Source organism: Artemia franciscana, chromosome 13 (assembly GCF_032884065.1).
Source record: "Artemia franciscana chromosome 13, ASM3288406v1, whole genome shotgun sequence".
In the NCBI taxonomy this organism is placed as follows: domain Eukaryota; kingdom Metazoa; phylum Arthropoda; class Branchiopoda; order Anostraca; family Artemiidae; genus Artemia; species Artemia franciscana.
In genome coordinates, this window is record NC_088875.1 from 36,378,068 (window position 1) to 36,392,671 (window position 14,604).

The 14,604-nt window shown below is 35.2% G+C and overlaps 1 protein-coding gene across 2 annotated transcripts in view; it reads right to left on the bottom strand.

Moving 5' to 3' along the window:
• Positions 1 to 6,184: 6,184 nt before the first annotated feature.
• The window catches only part of LOC136034885 (E3 SUMO-protein ligase NSE2-like), a 235,066-nt gene continuing 226,646 nt past the window's right edge, over positions 6,185 to 14,604 (bottom strand). Inside the window, exon 5 of one of the 2 annotated variants that reach the window (XM_065716373.1) lies at positions 6,185 to 6,648. In XM_065716373.1, the coding sequence (XP_065572445.1) occupies positions 6,555 to 6,648 (94 nt within the window). In that variant the 3' untranslated portion in view covers positions 6,185 to 6,554. The remainder of the gene's footprint in view (positions 6,649 to 14,604) is intronic. The other variant, XM_065716375.1, reaches the window with a different exon arrangement.

The following is a 14,604-nucleotide window of genomic DNA, read 5'->3' on the forward strand; positions in this document are numbered from 1 at the left end:
ACGAACTGTAGTAAGGAGCGACCCGGCTCAATAGTAACCAAAACTCCAAAAATGGAGTTTTGATACGAATAGCTACATCAAAAGAATCGCATTTTAATGTTGATTTTAAATATACAAGTTTTATCAAGTTTAGTCTTACCCATCAAAAGTTACGAGCCTGAGAAAATTTGCCTTATTTTAGAAAACAGGGGAAAACACCCCCTAAAAGTCATACGATCTTAAGGAAAATCACACCATCAGATTCAACGTATAAGAGAACCCTATTGTACAAGTTTCAAGCTCATATCTATGAAAATGTGGAATTTGTATTTTTTGTCAGAAGGCAGATCATGGATGCGTGTTTATTTGTTTGTTTTTTTCCCAGGGGTTATAGTATCGACCCATTGGTCCTAGAATCTTGCGAGAGGGCTCATTCTAAGGGAAATGAAAAGTTCTAGTGTCCTTTTTAAGTGATCAAAAAAATTGGAGGCCACGTAGGCCCCCTCCCACGCTAATTATTTTCCCAAAGTCAACCAATCAAAATTCTGAGATAGCCATTTTATTCAGCGTAGTAAAAAAACCTTATAATTATGTCTTTGGGGACGACTTACTCCCCCACAGTCCCCGTGGGAGGGGCTACAAGTTACAAACTTTGACCAGTGCTTACATATAGTAATGGTTATTGGGAAAGGTACAGATGTTTTCAGGGGGATTTGTTGGTTGGGGGAGGGGCTGAGAAGAGGGGGTTATGTTGGGGGAACTTTCCATCGAGGAATTTGTCATGGGGGAAGAAAATTCCCATGAAGGGAGCGCAGGATTTTCTAGCATTATTAAAAAAAACAATGAAAAAATAAATATGTGAAGTTTTTTCAACTGGAAGTAAGGAGCAGCATTAAAGCTTAAAGCGAACATAAACTATTACGCATATGAGGGGCTCACCTCCTCCTAATACCCCGCTCTTTACGCTAAATTATTTTAAAGTGATTTCAACTATTTATTCTACGGCTTTTGTGATTCAGGGGTCATTCTTAATGAGTTGGGACAAAATTTAATCTTTAGTGTAAAGAGCGAGGTACTGACGAGGGGGTGAATATGTAATAAAAACATGAGATTACAAAAGTGCGTTACGTAAGCTAATTTATAAGTTACGTTTATCTTTTACTAATAAAAATGTTCGTAAAAATTAAAAGTTGTAGTTTCCTATTTAAGTAACCAAAAAATCGCAGGGCAACTAGGCTTCCTCCCCCGCTTTTTTCTTCTCCAAATCATTCGATCAAAACTATGAGAAAGCCATTTAGCCAAAAAAACTTGCAAATTTCGTGTTAATTATTCCTAAGCGGAGAGCCAAAATCAAAACATGCATTGATTCAAAAACGTTCAGAAATTAAATTAAAAAAAACAAGTGTTTTTAGCTGAAAGTAAGGAGCGACATTAAAACGAACAGAAATTACTTCGTATATGAAAGGGGCTGCTTCCTCATCAACGCCCCGCTCTTTACGCTATAGTTTTTTACTGTTTTAAAAAGCAGAGTTGAGAGAAAGAGTCAAACTTTAGCGTAAAGAGTGGGGCGTTGATGAGGAAGCAGCCCCTTTCATATACGAAGTAATTTCTGTTCGTTTTAAGTTTTGATATCGCTCCTTATTTTCAGCTAAAAAAAAACTTGTTTTTTTATTTAATACAGTTAAAGCCGAACCAAAATCTACAATTTTTCCACAAATTTGAAAAAAGTTGATAATTTGGTTGAATTTCGCCCAAAATTTAAATCTCATTCCTCTATTCTTTTCGAAATCCAAGTGAACTTTTCGGAACGGATATGGTAAAATACCAAATTCCATAACTTTGCTTTTTGGTAGTTTCTGACCTAAAGTAAGTTATTCCCTAACTGAATTTACCGCTTTTGCATTGATTTGACCTATTTTATTTTTTTCTTTCGCCACAGTTGATGAATGAACCGTAAATTAAAAAAAATATGGCCTAGGTTGCAAGAATTCAACAATATACTTTTAACTCACGGCTTCTTAAAAGAAAAAAAAAATATTATCGTTGATCTGAGGTAAAGTTTTGATCTGCGTAAAAAAAAAAAAAAAAAAAAAAAAAAAATCGAAGTGTTATCTCCCCAGTTTTAGTATACAAGATTCAAAACAAATCAAAATTATTGTACCTATTTCAATACTATCATAGATCAAAGCAGTTCAATTTTTTTGTTAATACAGGGCATTGTGAGGATGTTTTATGAAGGAAGAAATTTTTTACGGAAAGGGACACTTTGTAATTCTCTAATTTCCAAATAGTTTACCACTCCATGAGATACTGAGTCGCTTGACAGACGGAAACTTATAATCCTTAACTCCAAACTAAAATAAAAAATCTTAACTTCGAATCGTTCATCTGAGGTGAAATTTTCATCTGCGTTTTAAAACAAAATAATTACTGAAATTATTACCCCCCTGTTTTCAGTACTAAGCTTCAAAGCCTTAGTTTGTCTTTCTCTTCACAGGGTAGGATTCACATGATGGAAATGTGGACTTTTTCGCTTTTTTTTTAATGATATGCTTTTGTGATCTGAACTTATTCTAGTTTGACTCTTTTTTTAAATATTGTCATTCCAACAAACCAAAACCATCGAGGAAACACTGTAAAAAAAAAAGAGAAAAAATCCTTCTGAGGAGGAGAGCAATATTTCAGATCTGCACTGAATGTTTCAGATAATTGTTGCTTATAGCAAATATGCTTAAAGACTTTGATATCGGGTCACTACCATACATCAACTGAGAAGCCGTTACAACATATTTTCCGCTTTTTTTATGATATGCTTTTGTGATGTGAATTTATTGTAGATTGATTCTTCTTTTTTTTTTTAATATGGTCATTCCAAATAAACCAAAACCATCGGGGAAACACTATTAAAAACGAAGAGGAAAAATCTTTTTGAGGAGGAGAGTAATACTTCTGAACTGCACTGAATTTTTTAGATAATTCTTACTTACAGCAAATATGATTGAACACTCCGATATCGGGTCATTACCATCCATCAACTGAGAAGCCATTACAACATATTTTTCGTTTTTTTTTATGATATGCTTTTGTGATCTGAATTTATTCTAGTTTGATTCTTTTTTTAAATATGGTCCTTCCAAATAAACCAAAACTATCGGGGAAACACTGTAAAAAACGAAGAGGAAAAATCCTTTTGAGGAGGAGAGCAATATTTCACAACTACACCGAATGTTTTATATAATTGCTACTTATAGCAAATATGCTCAAAGACAATAATTTTCTGGCATAGGACCTGGTATCCGAATACTAGATATCGGGTCATTACCATCCATCAACTGAGGAGCCATTACAACATAGTGGGGAACTGCCGATCCCCAATTAAATAAGTCTCTGCTTAGAAAAGGGTTACTAAATTTTACGATGAAATATAGTACTGCCTGATATAATATCCCTGATACTGAGGCTCATAGAATCGCTGGTGGTTATAGAGGCAGTCTTATAAGCTAGTAGATTCTCCATTACATTATAGATAACACATCAATGGGTAGGAATATGTCGAAAATACAACAGCTTATCATTGGAAAGCAGTCTAATGAGCTACTTTATGATCGTTTTTAAGTCTTTGTCATAAGCATTTATGTTATATTTTTTGAAGCAGAAATATTCTAGATTAAGAGCTAACTAGAAAAAAAGGTGCTTTAAGTATCATCACAAAAACAGATTAGCCAAATGCGAAGTAAGTAGAAAGACTATGGTTCAGCGATGGGATGAATGCAGTTTTTTGAACATTCCGCAGAAAGACGCTATAATTTTTTGCACTTTTAGAAGGGTAAATTCCCTGAGATGCTAAGTCCCTCCCAGGCTTTGGGATCACCCGACTCAACGCCTCAGCTATAGAAGCTTATATGAGACAGAAAATATCCAAATCTTTTGCCAATCTGGACTTTCTGCAGACAAATATTGTTATTTCTGTATTTTTTTTAGATCAAATCCAGTGCGCTAGTTTCTCTACCCTGTTAAGGCGCTTTTACTTCTTTTTAAATAAGAAAAGGAAAATCGCAAAGTGGGCAATCAAGAGTGCTTAGAGAAAATTGAAATGGCACCTAGCTTCCATGTATCTCTGCACCCACACTAGATACATGCCGATTGAACATGCGGAAAACAAAAATTTTCGCCCATTTCGAGGTAAAAGGAGGCTCCAAGAAAAATTTAAATTCTTGCATCAAGCCCTTCTCCTTTTTTCTGAAGGTCTGGGCTGACGAAAATAAGCTACCAATATAAATTTTTTCTGGAATATAAGCCATTAAAGCGTCATTCACTTTTTACCTTAGGCCCCATCTGTGCCTCCTGAGGTGTTTAGGGCATCCAAGAAGAGCCACATGTCTGTTGTTGTGTGTGCCCACACGTCTTCCCACGTGGGGATATCCATGGAGGTTTCACAATAGCTGTGTTTGATGGAATTCCTCGGCCTGCCTTTTCATCTGGATCCAGCAGGCTGTCACTGGAGGATAGCTTCTACAGGCTGTCACTGGAGGATAGTTTCAGGCTTTTGGATGGTATGTCCTAGATACCCCCATTTGCGGTGCTTTGTCACGTCTGTGATTAATTGTTGCGAGGTGAGCTCTCTCAACGTCTGGTTCATGACTTGCTGTATCTAATGGAGGCTTAGAATGCAAAACGAGTAAATGTTTTACTCGTTATAATGACTGTTACAATAACGAAGAAAACTCCCAGACATAATGAGTTCTCCTGGAATTTAAAAACTTACAGGTGTCTTCTAAAAGCGTAGCTTGCTAAGCTAATGCCAGTCTTTACATCGTGTTCACATCCCCCAGCGTTTTGATTCTTCTAAGGTATTTGAATTCAGTCACATGTTCAACAGTTTAGAAGTCGCAATTGATGGTAAGGGCGGAGCCAGTATTCACCATGCCTTTGTTTTATCAAAGAATATTCCCGGGCCAAACTATCCCAATGACTTCTTCTTTACGCAAATAAGGTACTCTTGGACCTATTGCTTGCATAACTTAAGTAGCTCAATGTCATAGCAAAGTCCAGGTCCTAAATTCTTCCGCTTCTTATGTAATACCATAAGCAACATCTATCAAGCAACTAATTAGACAAATAATTGCAAATGGAGCAGGGATTCTAGGAAGAAAAACTAAAAAAAAAAAAAAATGAAAAGAAAACATTCTTTTTTATATCATGCTCTTCAAATATAAAACCTAGGGACCATTTAATCTTAAAAAAGAATTATGAAACATACAAGCGTGATTGTCAATATGCCATGAAAAAGGAATGACTGGCTGCAAAGAGATTTCGGACTTTTCGAGCATAATAGTCAGTGTGTAATTCTACAAAGATCCTCCTTTGACATATATCTATACAACTAAAGGTGCAATTCAGAGCTCTATGGCTGATTTAATTTAATTTTTTACGCAACAAAAAGTAAGCAGGTGTTTAGGGAAAATATTAATTAGATTTTTTGAATTGTTGATAAAATTGTAATTGAGACTGGAGGGTGTATTACGCTACTTATAGCTCTAATCTGAACTATGGGCAACAGAAATCCTTTAATATAAATGAAGGTTTGTCCTCTCACACTATTTGTCCTAAGTTGTATTTTTGGTATTAGGACTTTAATTTGAAACAATACACGATTTTATTACCACACAACCAAAGCTTCATTTGTTAAAATATTTAAGTGTTACACTCTGAGTAAGTTATACGAGAAGGCACTTATTATAAATTAAAAAAAAAAAAAAATCCTTTTGCCATTTCGAATAGTTTTTCTTTTGACTGATAATAAAACTTCAGAATTAAGCAATGACGCTTGAAATTCAACAGTCTGATTAAACTTTTTTCTTGATTAGGATAAATAATCTCTTTTATCCTCGATGTCAAAAAAAAGAAAATAACCTAAGTCTATGATTTTTACTTGCAAACAAAATGTTAAGGTTTCATGTTAAAGTTTTAATCAAGCGAAACATGAAAGAAAAAACAGAAGGCCAGACATTTTGCAATATAGTGGTTAGTCTCATATAAATATCCTCAATATTTGTGCAAAGGTTAGAACCATAAATTGTGCATTGCGGTAGTTTACACTAACAGCAGGTTCGAAAAGGTGAGTGGTATATATAGTAATTCACTTTTATGATCCAGAACTCCTACTATGGCGGAACTATTCCAGTACTTTCAGAGAATTTGGTGATGGGATCAAAAAATTTAATTGAATGAATAAGAATTTAATTGAATGAGTAATTTTTGAAAGAAAAAAAAAACATTTGGCACAGACATGAATTTCTTAGGGGTCTCCATTTCGGTAGCCATCATTACTGTTTCTACATAACTACTTACAAAACGATCAACTTTTAGCCTTTTCATGTACTTTTGGCCTTCAAAGTTTTTTTATGATGGCTCTTTACGTACCTTATAATAAAACACTATAACGGTTCCTCAAGTATTCTTTTCCCACGAACTGGTAATATATTTTTACCAAATCTAAAACAATTCGTATACGAGAATTTACGCTGCTTTTATCACAGTGAATTACTCCACGTTGCTTTCACATAGTAATACGACTACTTTCTTTGCTGACTAAGATAAAGCTTCATCTGTTCATCGTCTTGTAGATCCCTTAGAGTCAGTTTTTCATGACATCCCACGTAAGGACACCTGAAATATGGAAACATGAATATTTTATATTAGAAAAAGTATATGGTATGTTAAAAACACATGTAACAGTTCCATTAGATCTAAAACTTAAACAGCCAAAAGTATGTACTGATTTTGGGCTTCGGTATTACAATGTTATGGTGTGATCAACAAGCTCAAAAACCAGTAAATACAAACTTTTGTAAAAATCCAACACCTTTGGTGAAATATTTACTAAGTCTATTTTGATCTGGTAGAGTCATATTACAATCAACCATTAACAACTAAACATTCCATACCATTACGTATATAATTCCAGAATAACAATGGATCAAAAGAAATACAATGCAACAATGTACACACTTGAAAGAAGGAGCAAAGGTCTACTTTGTATATTTCAGTAACATTTGTTAAGAATTCTTTTATGATTCTAATTTAGCAAGTAATTACCACCATTCTGCCAAAATCTATCTATGAAGAATAGGCAATTTCAATAATCTGTGGCACTTACCCCTGGGGCAGCCCTTATTATGTGCAACTCTTATGAAAATTTTGACTGCTGTGATTAACATACCCAGTTATAGCTCCAGACAGTGCAATCTAGTTAAACTGTCATAGCTCTTCTTCGCCGCTTTTGCTACAAGTGCCCATGTTCTTCTGTTTTTGTATGTTTTTTTTTGTTTCTTTTATTTTTGAATTGCCTTTCGTCCTAAGAAAGTATAATGCCCCTTTACTTTTGATTTTTTGTTTTTTCGTAACGCTCTGTCATTTTATTTCTTTATGAAGACAGGTTTTCAATAACTAATAATAATAATGATAGTTATTTTGAAAATTCACTCGGATTCCATATGAGTCTAGGGCGGGCATCTAGGGCGTAAACCTGTCCTCACAACCAATATCAGCCATTAAAAGGACAATAGAACTCAGAATTTTCAACAAAACGAGTCTTTTCGCGTTCAATAAGGTCCCAATTTGTTATATAGCTCAGAAAATCATGTTAGGTAGACGTGCTTTTGGTCCAAATCATGGCTGGTCTTCCTTTGCTGTACCAAGTAAATACACCAATATATGGTACCAGAAGCCCGGTGTTCACCCAGGCCCCGGCATTCGGAAGGCTTGCATATATTCGATTCTCACAGTCACTTCCTTCTAACGCAGATAATGCGCACTTCTTCTTGATGTCATGGCGTCCCCATAGGTTCGATACAGCCACCCTGGAAAAAACACGAATTCTTCTTCAAAGTTGTAAACCATCTAGATCGTTTTCAATGCCAGAAATATCAGTATACCGTTTTCAGGAAAAAAATGCGGTTTAATTATTCTGCTATATAATTGAGTAATTTTCTTTATTTTAAGTCATGGGATGGCAAATCTGTCTCAATTGATTTCCGTTTTTGTAGAGTGAATTCAATTCCTCCTTCTTGTCTTTCCTTCAAAGAATCATAATTTTTGTGAGATTTGTATTTACCTTGAGGGCGATCGATAATGTTCGCATTTTTTTTTCACCAGCTTCTTTGTTGAGCAAAGCTAAAATAGCGCGTTCCTTCAATACATCAAAATTTTGATTTGCCTGATAATCTCGAAATACTTCCTCAATTAAATTACCGCTGGAAATCATATCTTTAGGTAATTCGATTTAATTGGAGTCATTTTTAGGAAGATTTCCGTTTCCCAGGTCCAAGATGTCTTAGTTCTTCACTTTCGCTTTTGATTCGTTGTGGTTTTCGCTGTCGCTTATCTTCTAACCACAATTTTTTTTTTATTTACTTTCGATTTTCAGTCGTTGCACTTCTCACTGTCACATATCTTCTAACCACATGTTCCTTTGTTCTTCAGTTTCGTTTATCATTACTTCAGACATTTTTTTCAATGCCCTTTGCCTTAGCTGCTAAGATTTGTCTTGCTGCATTTGATGGTTAAAGTTGTTTAATTCCAGCCATTGAAAATCAACTTTTTTAGGATCGTGCTCTTGATCTTGTCAAGTTTGATGGTTTAGGAGATTCAACAAAAAAAAAATTTCTTATTTCAAACAAATTATCATCTTTAATTATTAATTAAAAAAAATTCCGAAAAGGAGTTTTCCAAAGAAAAGTAAAGGCCATATTTAACTTAAGATAAGAGGAAATAAAAATCTACAATAACTCAAACTCAAAACGACCAGAAATTACTATCAAAGAATTAATAAAAACCAAAATGAACAGGAATAATAAAAAAAACAATCATAGCAAAAATATACAACACGTACTAATATAAATAAATAAATAAAAAACGAGTAAAGCCTCAATCGAGTATACAAATCAAGCTTAAAACGAACAACAATATTTTGCTATTGAAGTATAAATGAGCACAAAACAAACAGAAATTAAATTAACAATCATAGCAAACAAATACACAATAGGTACTAATATAAATAAAGAAATACACTTTTAAACAAATGAAACTTAAATTGAGTGCAAATTATGCTTAAAATGAACAAAAGTTACAAAAAACAAGATTTTGGGTACTGCCTCCTACTCTCACTGTAAAATCTACTCCCTTATTGGCACTTTACTGGAAAGTATATGTGTCTTGAACAGTCTTGGAAAGTAGAAATAAAATCAGACGGAATATTTGATATATAATGATATTAATTGTCGGAAATCATCAGTTCAAGATTTTATTTCACTGTAATTTTGATTTTCATTTTCAATGTTGCAATAACTGAAAAAGAAAACGTTTGTAATATGATTCTTTTTCAGTGAAACGCCAATAGCGCAGTAGGCTTTAGAATTTTACAGTTAGGGAAGGGGGCAGTATCTAAACTCTTGTTTGTAGTGAAACAAGATTTGTCTTGAACAGCCTTGGAAAAAACTAGCAAATTAAACTGAATATTTGATATGTAATGGTATTAATTGCTGAAAGCTCATCAATCCAAAATTGAAGTTACTTTAATTCGTACGTTTATTTTCAATGTTGCAATAAGTACAAAAGAAAATATTTATATAATTCATTTTCAGTAGAGAGGCAATGACACAGTAGGTTTTAGACTTTTACACTGAGAGAAGGAGGCAGTACCCAAACTCTTGTTTGTAGGGATTTTTGGTTGTTTCAAGCTTAACTTGCATACAAATTTAGGTTTCACTCGTTCTAAAATTTATTTATTTATATTAGTACCTTTTGCATGTTTGTTTGCTATGGTTGTTAATTTAGTTTCTGTTCGTTTTGGGTTTCATTTATACTCCAACAGTAAAATATTTTTGCTCGTTTTAAGCTTGATTTGCATATTCAATTGAAGCTTTACTAGTTTTAAGATTTATTTATTCATTTATATTAGTACCTGTTGGGTATTTTTTTTGCTATGATTGTTTTTTTTTATTTCTGTTCGTTTTGGGTTCCATTTATTCTTTAATAGTAATTTCTGATCGTTTTGAGTTTGATTTACTATACACTTTTATTTCTTCTAATCTCAAGTTTTTTTGTTTTTTTTTTTAATTAATTCCAGTTCGTTTTTGACTGCCAAAAATTTTTTTTTCACAATTCATATTTCAAAATAATTTTTTTTTAGCATCAAACTTTCACCGAAGTATCAAAGCTAGTATCAAAGTGCCAATATCAAAGTAAAGAAAATACCAAAGAATTAACGTAGCAATAAGCAAATTGCATAACTTACAGCCCTTGCCTCATAAATTTAACCTACCGTAAAATCATTGAATCCTCTAATCTAAGAGACAATAAGAAACTTGCATCACTCACAACCATGTACAACCATGCTGAGCTTGGAGACTCAACCTCGGAAACATAGTTATTTGGCCTTTTGACTATTTTGAACAGAATGGATATTTAAAATTTTAAATCAAATGCATTTGGGAATATAAAGGCGCGATGAGGGGGCTGGTTAGCCACCAGTCACTTTTGACTAAAAAAACACAAGAAATTTCGATTTCCAATCAAATAAGCTAGAAGAAATTTAGTTTTAACAAAATTTCAAACTAAATACCACAAGCCGTTCCGGGGATATTTTAGATACACCCTTTTGACAACCTAGATGGACGTGGTGTCTTCTGATTGAATATTCTAACCCTCAGCCACTCTTAACATGTTACAGATACACTCTGTTGTCTAATTCTCATTTATTTTTTTAATTACTGGTTTTTAATTTATTTAAATATCCGCTTAGCACGGCCCTCCAAAGGTAAAAGTACGTATATGCACAATTTTTCACTTCTCGACTTAATGCCACCACCATACTAAAAAAAATGTGCTGAATCGAATGGTATATGTAAGAAGGCTCTAGTCCAAATATTAACGGAAATAGCATATGGATAAAGTACGTATCTGAAAAATTTCTGGGCGCATCCAAAGGTAAAAGTACGTATCTGTGTAGATACGTACTTTTGCCTTTGGCCGGCACATTAAAATGAGAAAGGAAACCAAAGGTCAAAGTACGTATATGTCATGATTCAGCACAATCATCATTGTTTGTTTACCAGAGCAGAGCTGAACAACCAGCCAACTCTGAGCTATTAAAGAGTACTGGCATAGAATGTCAAGAGGCTTTCTAAATTTACAGAGAGCGTTGGTTATACAAAAGGAAAGAGATTTAAGGTAAGAAAATTTTGCTTCATGCTATTTTGGAACCTTTTCTCCAAGTAGGCCTAAACCCTCTGGTAAAACCCCATCTGTACTACCAGGTAGGTACAACAGACCCGCTACAACCAGTTTACACAGCTAGCTATGTAGCTGTCGAATTAGTACAGGAGAGCAGCGTCATACCAAATTACCAACCAACCACCTAAAGCCATTTTTTTAGTATTGCCTACAAACATGACTTACCTTTGAAATAAAATAAAAAACAAGGGATGCATCAAAATAACCCCTAGAACCTTCTCTGTCATCTGAGATAATCAGGGATTAGTTTGGTCAACTATTACAACATTGAGAAAAAATTGAGGGCCTCTAAATATTGCTTACCTTAGAAACAAAAAAAAATGTATCAAAATAGCCCTAGAACCCCCTCTTTCATCTGAGATAATCAAGGTTGATAACAAGTTCTTAGAATTCCAATTTTTCAGGACATTGGCATGTCAAGCAAGTACAAATGAGGCATCAACTTCAAATACCGACTTGCCATCTTCCAGTGAAGAGCAACGAGGAGCTAGTTCCTGTTCCCCCCCAGAAATCATCCAGATAAATCAAACAACAGACATATCACCCAATTTTTCTGGACATTCTCGATCAAGGGACACCACTGATGGAGAAGCTAAAACTAAGGCACAGTTAAAACACTTTGCTGATGAAGAATTCGAAAAAGAAGATTTAAGTAGAGGTGATAGTGATGAGTCTGATATTGACTGGGAGGACGTTGAAGGGACATTTGGGTCTTCTGATGATGAAAGGCAGACAACTTTGAAGAAGAGGAGAAAGCTCTTTACAGATTTAGTTCCTCTTTCGGTCAGTAATGATCTTACATCAGATCATCCAGAGTACAATCTGATCCATTTTCCTACCGATCCTTTCCTGCCCTTGGAAGATTCGGCTTCGGATGCAGCAGCTTATGAGACCCAAGATGACCAGCTAAATTTGGACAATCAACCATCTAATGAAAGCAACAATGCTGTTTGTGAACCTGATTCCTCAGACCATGTCATGTGTGTAATTGACGCTGTAGCAGCAAGGTCTGTGGGACAAGATAGAGAAAATAGACGTGAAGAAAATGGTGGAGGAGAAGGAAGGTCTATTGTTGACCTTACTCCAAAACGAGTTCGCTCAGAAAAAGATAAATTTGAAAGAGATGTTAAGAAGTATCCATTTCCTGACGAACCTGGCTGTAAATCTAACAAATGTACAAACTCATGTTTGAGGTTTTCCAGTGTAGAATTCAGGAAAATTTATGACACATGTTGGAGCAAAGAATATAAATCAAGACAAATGTGGCTCGCTTCTTTGCTGACATTCCTACCAGTTAAAAGAAGGACTATTGCCCCAGAAGCTGCGTGTAGAAAAAAAACTACAGTTAGGTACAGCCTTCCCAGAAATTTGAATGAATACCCCACACTTACCCCAAAAGTTGAAAACTTGCCAGTTTGCAAGTCTACATTCCTTGGTTGTCTAGGATTTGGCAAGAATGACAGAGTGATTTTTACAATCAAGTCAAAAATTGAAAGGGATGCTCTTGGGAATGAGCTCAAGGACGGAAGGGGCCATAAAGTGGCAGGGCCACCAAACAAAGTTGATCGAAGCCTTGTGATGCAGCACATTGAAAGCTTTCAGCCAGCAATTCCACACTATCGTCGAGCTCACGCTCCAAATGTTCGGTACCTTTCTCGTGATTTGAGCTACAAATTTATGGCAGAAGACTTTAATGAAAAATTTCCAGCAAATAAAATCTGTGATGGGACATATAGGAAGATTCTTAATGGTATGAAAGTATCATTGTGCATGCCCCAAAGTGACAGCTGTGACATTTGCACACTATTAAAAGAGAAAGTAGGGGCTGCGAGAACTCCTGGTACAAATGGTGAGGCAACCGAGAAAGAGACTGAACTGTACAGAAAGCACAGAGATCTTGTTGAACAGGTTTCAAAAGCATTTTCTGAAGATAAGCAGAAATACGAAAAAGATTCAACTACCATGTTGTTCACCGTGGACCTACAAAAAGTGTTATTGCTTCCCATCATGCACAGCAGAAAGGAGGCCTTTTTTCTATCAAGACTCGTGTGTTTTAATGAGACGTTTGCCCCCGTTAAGGCCACCCAACAAAACCAGAACCTTTGCGTTGTTTGGAACGAATCTCGACAAGGACGTGATGCACCTGATATAGGTAGTGCCTTCCACAAGGTCTTAAAGATGAATAGGGATATCTTGCACTTCATTTTTTATACTGACAATTGCTGTGCCCAGAACAAAAATTGGACAATTTTTAGTGAATTTGTACTGATAGTCAACAGTGAAGGAGGACCTGAAACGATTCGTATCAAGTATCTAGTGAAAGGCCATACGCACATGGGGGCTGACTCCATACACGGATCGATTGAGTCTCGAATTCGAAAAAGGGATGTTCTTGACTTTGAAGATTTGTGCGACACCATAGAAAAAAGTAGAAAATTCACGAAAGCCGTGAAAATGGACATAGAAGACTTTTGCCAGTGGAAAAGCTTAAAAGCTCCTGGCATCGTCATGAAGAACTTGGGCGTGACCATTGATGAGTTCAGTGAGGTCTGTTTTAAGAAGGGAAAAACAGAACTGTTCTATAAAACTAGCCCTGAGGGAGAAGAAAAGAGTCTAAGTTTTGTGCCAAAAAAGCTGGTTAGTACAATCAAAGAGGCAAAGTATCCTTTGCCAGATTCGATTCTTGGCGCAAGGGGGGTAAAGCCAGAAAAGAAAAAGGCCATCTTGGAAAAACTTGTACCTTTTATGAATGAGAATCGCCGTACATTTTGGCGCACTATGCCTTCATCAACAGCTTCTGTCGATTTGCTGAAGCACGGCTGTGTTTCTTAGCTGCCTGCAGTATTTCAGTGATTTCTTTTGATTTTTTTTATTTTTTAACTTCTAATTATTTGAATAAAAAAATGACTTGTTGTACATGCTTCATACGTGGTTTTACCTTCGGTATACGTCATAGATACGGGGTTTTGGGCAGAGTAAAAGTGCGTTTTATGTTTTATACAGACTTTTACCTTTGGGACTTCATTCGAATTCGAGTCTCGAGTCAAAGGTAAAAGTACGTATATGTCATATACGCACTTTTACCTTTTGAGAGCGCCTCTTTATATGAGTAACGGTCCAATGGTAAAAGTACGTATCTACTGTTTCAGGCTTCGGGGCAGTAATAATAGAAAATTTTACTTAAAAATATGAAATCCCCATATTTGTTTACCTATTTAACTAATTTCCAGAATTAGCCAGTGTCCAGTTTCACCGTAAACCGTATTTGAAGCTCTCAAAAGTACTCAAACTTTGAGCCGTGATTTATCGAAATAATGAAAAGTGTAGATA